The 13,278-nt window shown below is 39.1% G+C and overlaps 1 protein-coding gene across 1 annotated transcript in view; it reads left to right on the top strand.

The window, feature by feature from the left end:
- The window catches only part of IL1RAPL2 (interleukin 1 receptor accessory protein like 2), a gene marked incomplete at both ends in the record, with an annotated part of 354,194 nt that overhangs the window by 168,672 nt on the left and 172,244 nt on the right, over nucleotides 1-13,278 (top strand). The window contains one exon of the mRNA XM_080352659.1: nucleotides 4,911-5,184. Within this exon, the coding sequence (XP_080208785.1) occupies nucleotides 4,911-5,184 (274 nt within the window). The remainder of the gene's footprint in view (nucleotides 1-4,910; nucleotides 5,185-13,278) is intronic.

Below are 13,278 nucleotides of genomic sequence, written 5' to 3' on the forward strand. Positions count from 1 at the left end.
CCTTTGTGAAGATCTCGTCCAACCAAAGCTATTACAGGCATTACTGTGCTTGCTCAAATGTAGGGTGTGTTCTCTTTTCTCCAGAATCAACATCTGAAAATACCGAGTTGCCTGAAATTCATGGGCTATAACTGATTTCTCCCCTTTAAGAGTCTGAAAAATTTGCATCCCTGTTTGAACTTCCTTAATGGAGTGCATCTGTCATTGCTGCATGTCTGCAAGCCCCGAGCATGATGGACATCAGTTCCTGGGATCTCCTGTTGTGTAGCTAATGTAGAAATAAAAACATAGCTCCTGTATCAGAGGATTTTTTTTTCTTCTGACTATGTATTTACAGTCACAAGCATTACTTGCCTTGAGGAGCAATAAATGTAATACATTAGCTAGTTTATTTTTTTATTATTATTAATTACTTGTAGATTATTTCAATTTAAAATTAGATTTTCAGGTAACAAGGTAGGCAAACATGTTTAACAATGCCGTGATATAAATTGCTGTAGGTGACAGATCCCTGCAAAAATTATTACAGGCAGATTCACAATGCAAAAAATTATTTATATGACAGCAAGCAGAAAGACAAATTACTCAGAGACTATGTACATGCTCTTCTATAATTGCTCATAAATTATTATGGTTCATTTTAAAATGCATCTAGGCTCCCTAGACAAATAGATTTATTTAGAATAACAGGAAATTACCAGGAAATGTTGGGGAACGAGGTGCAGTACACACTTTGGGTGACTGCTGGCATTAAAGTACAGTGACTTATTGTCAGCCAGCTTAATCTGTGATTTGCTTAATAATTTCGAAACCTTCATTTTCAATTCACCATCTCCTCAGGTTGCATTAGCCTGGATAGAGAACTGGGAAGGGCCCAGTGGGGCCGCACTGTGATTAACTGCTGCTGCATTTCCCTGCCCATGGGAGACACATCAAGACTCTCTCCTGCACCCATGTAGGGCTTTTGGGTACCTGAACACTGTCATGTTCTACCAAATCAGATTGAATTGAGTCATTTGGGTCCGAAGTTATGCTAATGGGGTAGGGGGACTGACAGATCGGTGGGCAAACCTCTTTTCCTTAGGAAGCTGCACTAAAAATGGGACAACGTTTTCCATATCCTCACAATGCTCCAAATTTCAGAATATATTTCAAATAATTGTCTTTATTGAAAGTTTCTAAAATACACCCACAATAGATAGGATTTAATTTGAATGGGCTTTCAATCAGGCACTTATTAAGGATTAGCTGATTATTGGGTAGTAGAGAAAAGATGTACATGCCTTTATTGTATAATAAGAGTCTCTCTCTAATGCTATTCTTTTTCTCTTCTCACCACCCTGATTATACTACATATTGAGAGCCAAGCCCACAAAAATGACAGCAAACTTTGTTCTGGATAATGGAGTGCTAAACTGCACCTAAGCAGCTCCAGCCATTTGTACTGACAGCTTGTAGAATACTCCGAACACATCTAACAATGCTCGCGCTCCAGTGACTGACAGCGCGACAAGAGGAAGAATTCCAGCTTCCACGTGAGCGCGGGAGCCTGACCTAGATTTTAGCCTCTACAGCTTCATGAGGGGAAATGTTCTGACTGTGTATTTAACAAGAAAAAAAGAGCAAGGGGAAAAAGTCATTTTCTGTTTGATTAGTCTTTCTTCAGTAATTATGATTTAGTTGAGGCGCTCTGTGAGACTTCTCCCCTCCGCACATGTCATTCCCTGATAATGAATGGTTACGGGGTTCCCGGGTGCAGTCCTATCTGTAATTCCCCCCTCCGGCAGGCAGCCTGCCTGCACCTTCCACCTCCGCCGCGCTCCCTGTGTTGGGCTGAGCCTCACCGCTGGCTGCTGGAATTCTTCCCTTTGGATGCTGTTAATGGGAAGAAGGTCTCTAACGCTAATCTCCTTTTCTTTCTTTTCTTCTCCCGAGGTGCAGGTGCTGAGCTGGGGTCAGGTCACCATGGCCGGTGTCCCCATGGGTACACTGGCACGGCCAGGGCTGCACCAGCCCCACAGGCTCACTGGAGCCGGAGATGAGTTTAGCTGCTCTAATGACATGGCTGTAAATTACCATTCAAATGTCTTTTGTCTCTTCCACTGTGCTTTATATACTCCAGCAGCTGTAATTTTGAAAACAAAGTAGTAGAGAAGCGCGTACTAGAAGGGAGAAGAAATTCTCAAATTAAAGTGGAAGATGAGGCAGATTGAATGACACTGAAGGATGCTTAATGTTTGTTTGAGCTGTGCTTTGGCAAGTTGTTTGGTGTGGATGTAGGAGAAATTTTATTGGAAACAGAGGCATTTTCAGTTTCCAAAGCTGCATTTCCATATTGGGTCAGTACCTATTTCTGTAACTCTTCCTAACTGCAACTCAGCTTGGTGAAATAAATGACAAACTGGCACCCTTCTGCTTGACCCACAAGCTTTCCATGTGTGTCTGAATTTCAGTTCTTTTTTACTGTGATTTAACTTTGCTGAACCAGTGCAGGTTTGGAAGCATTAGATGGCATGACAGGATTAGATTGACAGAAGATTGACAGAATTAATTAGATCAGCTGAATTAGTTTGGCTCTGAATTCCAGGTCTGGGCATCCCTATTCATTTCAGCTTATGCCCTCTCTTAGACTTTTGTGACTTTGCTAAAGCAGAGGAGGAAGGTGCCTCTGAGAATATCTGTATGTCCTGGGGAACAGGATGAGCCATCTGGAGAGCTCAGCGTTGCCCTTCACATCTCTTGCTGAGAGCCCATCCTAAAATGCAGGGCTTAAAAAAACCACAGAGCTTTTGTGAGGAAGCTCTATATGGAGTGCATTGGTACTCGCTTGATGTAAATGCCCTCAAAGCCACCTATAGAAAATAATTTTCTATATTTATGATGTCAGAACCAGGTTTAAATGTAAAAGTGGATTGGATGGGTTTGTAGGACTGGGAGATTTGGATTCTTTTTTCCAGCTCTGCTGCTGGTTGCCCATGTGTGTATAACACCATCACAGAGAGAGGTGTATGGCGTCCTGGCAAGAGAATGTTTGAGGTGCAGTGTGCAGCTTTGGTCATGGTGAAGGGTGTTTTAGACCTGGAGGGAATGCACTGACAACAAATACTTCCAGATGTGATTTTCAGGTAACGATTATCCAAACTCGCCCTGTTCTCTGTAGTACTAAGCTATGAAAGGGAGAACACAGAGGAAGAGGTGATCCTGCAGCAGTGAAGAAAAGAAGTGCAATAAAATGATGTATAACATAACCACATTTATTTAAGAATGTATCCAATATCAAATGGAAAACTTAAACAATGCAAAAACTACAATTACTCTTGTACCAACCAAGTACATTAGAAGTTTTGAGTAAAAGATTTTCTTTCCTTCTTGAGCCTATGTTAGTTTGTTTTGCAGGTAAAGTTTGTTTTACAACAAGCTGTTACATGGAAGTTTATGTTTTGGAAATGTATGAAAGTGGTCAGTGTCAACAGCTTTAAAATATGGTCACAGTACAATTAAAGCTAATTTATTCCAGTGGGGAAATTAAAACCTTCCATTTACCACTGTTAGTTTTGAAGGATTCAAGAGAAGCCTGAAAAAATGGTAGACATAATTTTAAGGCAGTAAAAGGCACTAAAGGACTAAATCTGATATTCTGTCACATACAGAAATTTTGGATCACTACATTTGTTTAGGAAGTAAATAAAAAAATCACTTAATGAGTGAATACTATTGAAGATATATATGAATTGTAGAGTGTATGAGAATATTTAAGACTTAGAGCCTGAAAAATTATACTGTAAATGTAGAAGAGGCAACTTGAACCTTACATGGTTGAATTTGGGGTGGCTACAGCAGGGGTAAAGATGCTCCACTTACATGCAGCTAGGTATGATCAACAAATTCTAAAAGCTATACATTTCATCAAGTCTATTGATTTTACGTTGTGTATTTGTCTATTGATGACCTGCCTTTGCAGACTTTTTCTTTGGTTGCGTTATTGGTTGACTTCCAGGTTTACAGTTTTTCCAGCAATAAAAAGATTGAATTAAAAGGTCTGTGATATGTGTTGTGGCGGTACATGTTCTGTATGTATGTTCTGTGATTATATTGTAACTAAGATGATTTAAAATAATGGGAGAAAAAATTGTAAGGCATAATCTTATATTAAACTGGCTGACATGTTTGTTTTTAAATTGAGATACCAAGAAAACTGTTGCAAAAGTTTTTGCTGAACAGAGCATCAAAACGTCCCTTTTCATATTTGTGTGATTCCTGTATTAAGCTTGATTGCATAGGTAGCATGTGGTACTTTTATTCTGTTGTATATAATCTGTATCTCTACAGTTTGAGTGGGCTGTAGGAAAAAAATGCTGTGTGGAACTGCCTTGAAAAGAAAATGATAAGTGTCACATCTGTTATTTATTTTTTTATGTAACATAATTAGCACAGGTGGATGGAAGTGTTTTAAGAGATAAGACTTGGATCAGATGCCAATGTATATTTTCTTCCAACAAGGAATTAGAGTTGAAAACTGGTTTACTGGAGCAAGTAGTTAAGGAGAAAACACTTTATTTATTAAAGAATCAGTATTTTGGTAATGAAAATAATGATATTCTAAAGAAATGGAATTAAGCTGGCCCAATGTGGTCTATATGTTGCATGCACGTTCTTGGCAATGCTAGGTTAACAACTGAACTTCATGATCTTAAAGGTCTTCTACAACCTAAATGATTCAATGATTTACATGTAACTAAAGAAGATGTACAAAACCCTTTAACTGCCAATAGCTGCTTCAGGTTTTTCACATTGCTACAAAACAAAAGTTCTTTTATTTTAATTAATTGCACTTCATTTCACAAGCTGCCTTTCACTATCTTTCAAAATATATCTGTATCTAATATTTCTTTATTATTGTTTCGTTTCAGTTGATGGTTGCATTGACTGGTCAGTGGATCTCAAGACATACATGGCTTTGGCAGGTGAACCAGTCCGAGTGAAATGTGCCCTTTTCTACAGCTATATCAGAACTAATTATAGCATGGCCCAAAGCACAGGTCTTAGGCTTATGTGGTACAAAAACAAAGGAGATTTAGAAGAACCCATTATATTTTCTGAAGTTAGGATGAGCAAGGATGAAGATTCAATTTGGTTTCATTCGGTTGAGTTGCAAGACAGTGGTTTCTACACATGTGTTCTAAGGTGGGTATTGTGTTAAAGTCTAACTATAAGAATGTATAGATTGTCTTGGTTAAAAAAATATTTAAGTTTAGCTCTCAGGATTAAGATATTATTCCAGTTAATATATACTCATTATTTTTATTCTCATATATGCCACATGATGCTTTGTCTCAAAATTAGTTTCCCTAGTAATTATGGTTACCTCTTCCAATTGCTATAATTAAACATGTGCTTTCACTTAATTTTTTTTAAGTCCAACATTTACAAATTCTGAATTTGCCATAAAACTTCGGAACTGGATGCTTCTTAAATCATTAAGTATTTTGCCAAAGTAATGCTCTTTTTCAAATCCTCTGAGTTATTCAAGAGTTAGATAGAGTTTGAATTATTCTGATGGGGTTAGGCCATGGAGAGTTACTGTTCTGTCTGGTTTTGATGAAATGTTTATTTTGATATACAATTATGATTTGTCATAAATTTAAGCAGACCTTGTTTGGTAAGGCACTGAAATTAGTGTCTCAGAATTATTTTGGAACTGTTGGATGAGCCTTAAATTAAGCACGTGCTAGAGCTCATGATTTCCATCATGTGGATGTTGATGTCAGCTCTGTGCCTAAAATGAGAAGATAAAACGAAGGACTCTCTAAGAATAGATGAATCAATGTCCCTTAAATGATCCAGTTTTGAATTTAAAACAGTTTACAGACACTTCATATGATGCAGTTCTAAACTGTTTGGTTTAAGAGAATGAAGCTTGCTTCATCCTTGTCTGCTGTTCCATACTGAAATTGTACACAACTTAGATGAATTTAATATCAAATATTTGCAGCAAAATAACAGCGCTGTTCAGAGCCCAGAATTTGTTCTCTCGCTATGTCTGTATCTTGCTGCCTTGGCTCAACTGCCACAGTTCATTTTAATCCTGAAGAACTGAAATCAAAGGTGATGCTGTGGTACATAGTGGTTTGTACTGGGAACCAATGTCCAGTTTAAATATCAGATGCATTTGCCAAACTCACTAATAAGTTGACGCCTCTGGAGTTGTGTTCTTTTATTAGCTGCTCTGTCACAGTTTTGATGTAATGTGAACTCTGTGATTTTTAAATGTTTTGTGTTTACATGTTTCAAGGGAGTTGTACTTTATCCATGAGAAGTCACTGTTGTGATAATCAACTTAATAGTTTAATACTCAGGAAATATTAATGCAAATACTTTGTGAACAAAGGAGAATTGATCTTGGATGAAATTCTGGGACATACTTTCTCCGGTAAATTTCAAAGCTCTCTGCTCATTTACATGGCAAAGTAATTTTGGTAATAAAAGGGAAAGTTCTTATATAATTCATGCATTCTCCTCATTTTCGGATAAAAACTACGTGGCATGCTTCTTTCAAGGCATTACACAGCGACAAGACCTTCCTTGTTGGTTATGCAGTTTTCCTGCTTTGGCTAGAACTTTCTTATATAATATGGATGTTTTTGTCTTTTTCAGATTTGTTGGAGTGCAGAATATTATATATAGTGGTTACAGATAACAGACTGTATTTCTTTCTTTACTGAATTAATTTTTCTTCCAAAAATTTGGTAATGTGTGCTTGCTGTTGTTTATGAAATAATAGGTGGCTTCAAATAACTGAGGAAACAGCAGTAGTAGTTTAATTTCATTAAAATTGGGCTAGATGTAATGTTTGGAAATATCACACTTTTGTGGTAGACTATTCACAATATTAGGCATGTAATTTCAGCTTAATTAATCCATTTTTTGGAGAGGGATAAACAGCTGTTTGTGTTTCAGTCACTAACCAGGATCACCTGTTTTGTGAGAATGAAGAGGTCACATGAGAGCAGCGATTCTAGAATAAGATTTCATAGAAACATTAAGGTTTATGTTACAAATGCTTTCTTTTGTAGACTGAACGAGTACAGAAAACATAATGCAGTGGAAATGAGGAGGAAACTGTCCATCAGTGTGCAACACTGGGTTTAGGGTTACGTGCACAACTGAGTCTTTTGTTTTGGTAGCTGAATGAGAAAAAACAAGGAGGAAAGTGCTTTTGGCTCTAAGATAAATGTAAAACTTTTGTCGTTTTTCTTGACAAAGAAGTTTTCATTTGGGTCTGCAAATGCAATTCAAAATGGAATTGATGTCTTTCTAGCCACTCATCAATGGCGTGAGAAGCCGGGGTGCAATTCCTTGTGCTGCTCGAAGGGTGAAAACCCACATTTGCGTGTCCCGGTGGCCGGCGTGTGTTGCGGTCAACCACTTCAAGTCTCTTGCCTTAGAACTGTTCTTTCTGAAGTACATGTTTGTCTGTGCAAAAGGTTGCGTGGGGTCAGATGCTTGGATGTGGTGCTGAGGCTGAGTGGGGACAAGAGGTTCTTGTCCCAGAAGAAGTTAATGGCTTGAAAGGATGGGCACACGCTCACGCTGGGGAGATCTCCAATGGAAGGGAGTTGAACACCAAGGGGTTTTAGCAAGTCATACATGAAGGTTGTGACAGGCGATAGTGAGAGCTGTGCTAATTGACCCTCCCCTCACGTGTTACTTTTTTTCCCACTCAAAATGAGAAAACCATATGGGGAAAATGGCACTTTCACTTTTCACTCATTTCACTGAATTTCCTATTTGTTGAAAAGCTTCTTCACAACTCAAAAAAACCCCATAAACAAACAAAAAAATAAGCCCTGTTTTTCAAGAAGCTGCATTTTCTGGTTGCTCCCGGGTGCTTGTAGGATCAAGGAGTGAGTATCTTTAAAGCAATTGGAAGGAACTTTTCAGAAGCTGCTTCAGAAGGGTAGATATGAGCCGATGTGACAGTGATTTGGAGATGGGTAAAAATTAAATATGTCAGTGAAGTCTTTCTTATACAGAATTGTCATTTCAATAATAATAATAATGTCTGTTTTGTAAATGAACCTGTAATACCGAATATAATTAAGGAATATTAGATCAGCATAAATGAAAAAGATTGCCTCTCCAGGCTGAAGAGGTCTGATACCATAATTTAAGTATTGCCTCTCCTTTATTAACCAGTTAGACATTGTTACATAGGCAGATGTGAGTATGTGTGTATAATAGGAACTGATTTTTGCATTAAAACTTCTCTCTTCTCACAATACATTTTGACATTGAGCTGACTCTTGGATGCAAACCAAAGGGTGGTATTTTTCTCCAGTGTTAAGCATGGCTGTTACATGTTAAGGAGTCCTGATTCTGTAGGGGCTTTTAAAAGAGGGCAGAGTTGAGCTGTGTCAGCTAATCCCCACGAATCCCATCCATCTACTTTGTTTTCAGGTGCCTTTTCTGTGCCAAATCAAGGATATTACAACAAGATCCAGTGATGTTCAAAAGGGATCTTGACTAATGGATAGATGTGTGTTTCATTACAATTCCCAGATAAATGCTGGGACATTTATGTTGTGACTTTACTGCCCAATATGGAAATGCTGCATTTGGGAAGGCTCTGCAGTTACAGTCCCTGGATATGCCATTAATCTTCTAGCACCCACCAATGCTACCTTCAGATAAAGCTGTCAGTGTTTCTGTTACAGAGGGCTGGTGTTCTGGGATTTTCACATCAGCACTCTGGATTGAAGCATCTTCACTGAAGGATTCAGAGGTGACAACACCAAAACCAAACACGGAAGCTAAAATAGATCTAAGCGCATGGGGTGGCCCTAAAGTTCTGAGTATATAAAACAGTAATTTGCCAGGCCCTAAAGTTCTGAGTATATAAAACAGTAATTTGCCAGATTATGTGCTGCCTTTGCTCTCTGAACAAATACACTGTCTTTTCTGTGTTAAAAGCCTCTGTTTTTTAAAGAGGGAACAAGAACTGGGCCTACTTAGATCTTCTTAAACTGGTGAAAGAAGATGAGCTAAGGAAGAAATCTCAGCAAAGTTTAGCTGCACCTTTGCCCCCAGCAAGGGGCTGCTCCTGGAGCTCTTTCTTCTAACTGGACCCAGCCCTGAAATAAACTGAAGTACTGAATAAATGCTTTATGAGCAAGATCAGTAAAACATTAGTGCGTATTTGCTGTTAGTTAACTGTTGGTGAAATAAAACAACTCAATTTCCATAATGTGAATCAGGAGGTAGGAAGTCTGGGTGTGCAGGGAAAGCAGGGGGTGGATGATTGTCGTCTCCAGACTGGCTGACGGAGCTAAAGCTCGATTTTTGTGCAGGATGCAGAATAACAGGGTAGTGAGGACCTTGAATGCCTATGAGAAAATAAGCCTGCAGATCTTTAATACCAGCATTCGATGCCAGAGAACTGCCAACAAATCAGGTTATGAAAACGGCATATCCTTTTTCCCCTTACTTTCTCCCTATGTATCTGCACAGTTCTTAATGTAGAGCAGCATTGCTATGGACATGAACAGAAGAATCCAGCCTTTGCAGAAATATTGAGATATTACTTTCTGAGCAGTAATAAAATAGACTGATAGTAGATTTTAAGCCTTCAGGCTTCTGAATGTCTGTGGAGTGCATGACCAGCAAATCAAAATCAGATTTAGACAACTTGGAGGGGCTGTCAATAAAACTTCATTTGCAGCATAACCTTTGTGCTCTTGCTTCAGTGGATGTTAGAAAGACCTGAGGAAGTTGTTTCAAATGCCTACAACCTGGATACTGCAGTATGCACCTATCATCCCAGGAAAAGTTGCCCCACTTTCTGAGCACTGAAAGTCTGGCTTCTAAGCAAAAGGAAAGAGGAGTTGCTTTCAGGTCTAAACAGGAAAGTTGGACTAAATCGTGATGTGAAAATGTGTAGGGGTAAGGTCGCTTTCTCTGCAGCCATCTCTCATGGTTCTTACAATATGTGTTTTAATACAGTTATTCATTTTTTTGGTGGCAATATCTTCTCATTATAGAATGTTTCATGTTCAGGTGTTTTGGCTTTATTCAGTTCACGACAAAGGTGATTTTTGGATGTCACATCCCTTTGAATGTGGTGTTGTAATTCCAGTTTAGTCATAGAACACCTCCTTCCACGTGTTTCACAGGCAAGTGCTTTTTTATCCCATAGGCTTACTCTGTAAAGATCCAATGATACTTCCTAGTGGTCCAGTGTTCTTAACCATCAGATGGCTAAGAGGAGCACATCTAAGTAGCTGATGGATTACGCATCTCGTAGTTGCCTCTCAGACTTCCATGGCTGTACTGTCCCAGGCATGTCTGTACAAGCCAGCTAAATTTCACATGTAGAGCAAGTACATGGATTCAGCGTGGCATAGTCTTCTCAGGCTCTGTATGACACTAACATCAAATGTCACCATTAAAAGTGGGTGACATTTCCCACATTAAAAGTGACTGATTCTGCATAAACAAAATCCTTGTGATATATGGTATTCAATACCTGAGTACAGCGTTAGAGTGGATACAATGTAAAGTCAGTATGATTCATGACAAAATAAAATTTAACTTGCTGAGATATAATGTTTCGACATTATCAAAATACAGGGGAAAGTAGAATCAGAATACTACTTTTCTATCTAAAACTGTGTAAAAACTAATGGTGCCCCTGCAAATCATTTTGATGACATTGTGTTTATTGAGAGAAATCAGTTCTACATGTTCTTTTCACACTTGTAGAAAAATGAAAATTTGTTTCTTTTCCTCAGTGATATATTTTGATTACCCTCCTTGTCTAAAGCTTTAAAAGAGAAAATATTCATCCTCTGTCTTTCTGAAAGCCAGTGTTTGCTGCTGATGAGAAGCTGCAGGAGCAGTCAGGGCTTCAAGCAGAAGTGCCCATGTTGCTCTGTGCTTGGAGAGCATTCAGCAACTTCCCTGTTGCAGTAGCACTCACAAGAATGAGAATATTGTGTATCCTTCAGGTTTCCTCATAATAAAATCTCAGCTTTTGATACCTTTAAAATGACTGGCATTACCTCCTAGTCCCAACAGGCTGTTGTGAGAGCTCCATGTGCTGCAGTGCATCAGTAACATTTCAGCTTACTGTCACTGGTTGCTTGTAGAAGAAATACCTTCCCTGGTGGCCTTCAGACCTTGCGTGGTGGAGTGAAAGGATGCAAAGTTGAGTGACTGCTTCCTCATGAAGTCAGCTTTGCGTGCAAGGAGGCTGCTGAGTTCAGCCTTTCTCAGCCATCTCCTCTCCAACATGTCAGGGAGTTTTCATTTCCCTTCTGTTCTACAAATAACAATGAGGACAATGTGCTTACCCAGGTACCACTCCTGTTCAAACCCACATCAGGCCAGCTGTAACTAGAACACCTCAGTAGACAATGTTTTGCATGTCCTGTGAGTGGACAGACAAAGGGAAGGTTTCCAGAGGAAATCTTTTCCATCCAAAGTACAAGGTGACAGAACCATAGGGAGTTAAACTGGTGTTTGGTGAGTCATCCTAGAGGGTAATTTCTTCTTTTCTGGAAAATATTTAAGGGAAGACACAGCCATGTGAACTCTGCTGCGGGACTCAAAACAGCTCTCATTGCAAATTGACATAAGGACATTTACTTCAAGATTCTTCATGATTTCATTCCTTGTATACCCGATGAGATAATAACTGATCCACTGGCTTGCGTGCTCAATTACCCGTATACAAACTGGGAAGGGGGGCTTGACTTTCCTCCTTGCATCTACAAAGAGGACTTCCATGCATGAAGATGGATGTGCTCCACAGGTTTTGTTCGCGGAGGCAACAGCATCGGAGAGGTTTAGCAATGCAGGCAAGTCTGGTGTGTATCCTGAATGCAACTTCTGTTTTGCCTGCTAGATGTCTAATAAAAAAAAGCATAGGGGGCTAGATACACTAATTCACCCACTGTGTGGGTTGGAAGAAATAAAGGAGAAAGTGTTCAGTGCTCCCAGAAATGGGGTATTGCAAATACAAAATTAATGGAAGGGGATTTCTCAATATTTTCTTGGGAGCAGTTGTCCCTGTGCCTCAGATTTATGTCATTTGTAATGGGGCTCTTCTGTAAGACAGTATAATTTAGCAGTAATACCCAGAGTTCTAATAGAAAATTATTAGGAAATGAATGAAAAAGGCATAGTCATTTGCAGTAGCAAACTTCAGGGCAACTTGCTGCCTTGTAATTCTTAAGGACAAGGAAGAAATTTTCCCTGAGAGCAAACACAGCCAATTACAGGATTTCTTCTGCTGGTACAGGATGTGCTGAAGCTGGTAGAGACCAGGTAGTTCATGAACTTAGGTGTGATATGCTGAGATAATGTGGTGTTCTTTTGACCTCTACATTTATTCTGTATTCTGTATTATATTTTCATATAATTATTTCTAATAACTAACATTTTTGAAGATTTTAAAAGCTGCCACTACCAACAAGAAAACAACAAAAGGAACAAAAGGAACGCTGTTGACCTGTGTGATTTAACCTAAATGCTGGGAGTTTTTTCCTCTGTGCCTGAGTAGTCCTCGTTGGAATGACTGACTGCTGACTTGTTTGTTTTTCAATTGCTTCAGTCACGATGCAGAGGTCAGCAGGCCCAGTGCATCTGTGTGTGAAGACAACCAGAAAAGAAATCGCTCCTTCTGAGCCTTAACCATGTGCAAAATCAGGCTGGCTGCCACTATCCTCAGAGAGACTTAACATGATGTTGGAGATTATCACTGAATTTTCAAATCGTGGCCTTGCTGTTAGTGACTGAATCACTGACTGTACTAGGCACATCCTGACAATTTTTTGTGTCACATTTCCCTCTTAATAAGGATGTTATCTGAAGTCCAACTTTAGAGCTAAGCTTTGGCGAGAGAGAGACCCAGCTCTGAGAAACTCAACCCAACTGCTAGATCTGAACATCTTCTCTGCCCCAGTATCCAGGAAACCTGAAAATTGCCTAAACAGAACTAAACTGACAGAGGGGAGCATAGGTCTGGCTTTTAAGTCCCTCTAGTGTGAACTGTATTCCTGATGGTTAACTTGAGGAGACATACCTGAATATCTGCGTTTCAAGCTGTCATTAATGTGAACCTCTTGAAATTACTTTTCAGTGACTTTGCTTAAAAGTTATTTCTTTTGAATAGTGATTGTATGGCCTTTCTTCATTGTAAAACATGAACCTCAGGGACATCTAGTTTGTTTTCATCAAGGTCAAACTGTCATCTTGTTTCTAGTGAGTCTTGTGTAGTGA

Source organism: Nesoenas mayeri (assembly GCF_963082525.1).
Source record: "Nesoenas mayeri genome assembly, chromosome: 13".
NCBI lineage: Eukaryota > Metazoa > Chordata > Aves > Columbiformes > Columbidae > Nesoenas > Nesoenas mayeri.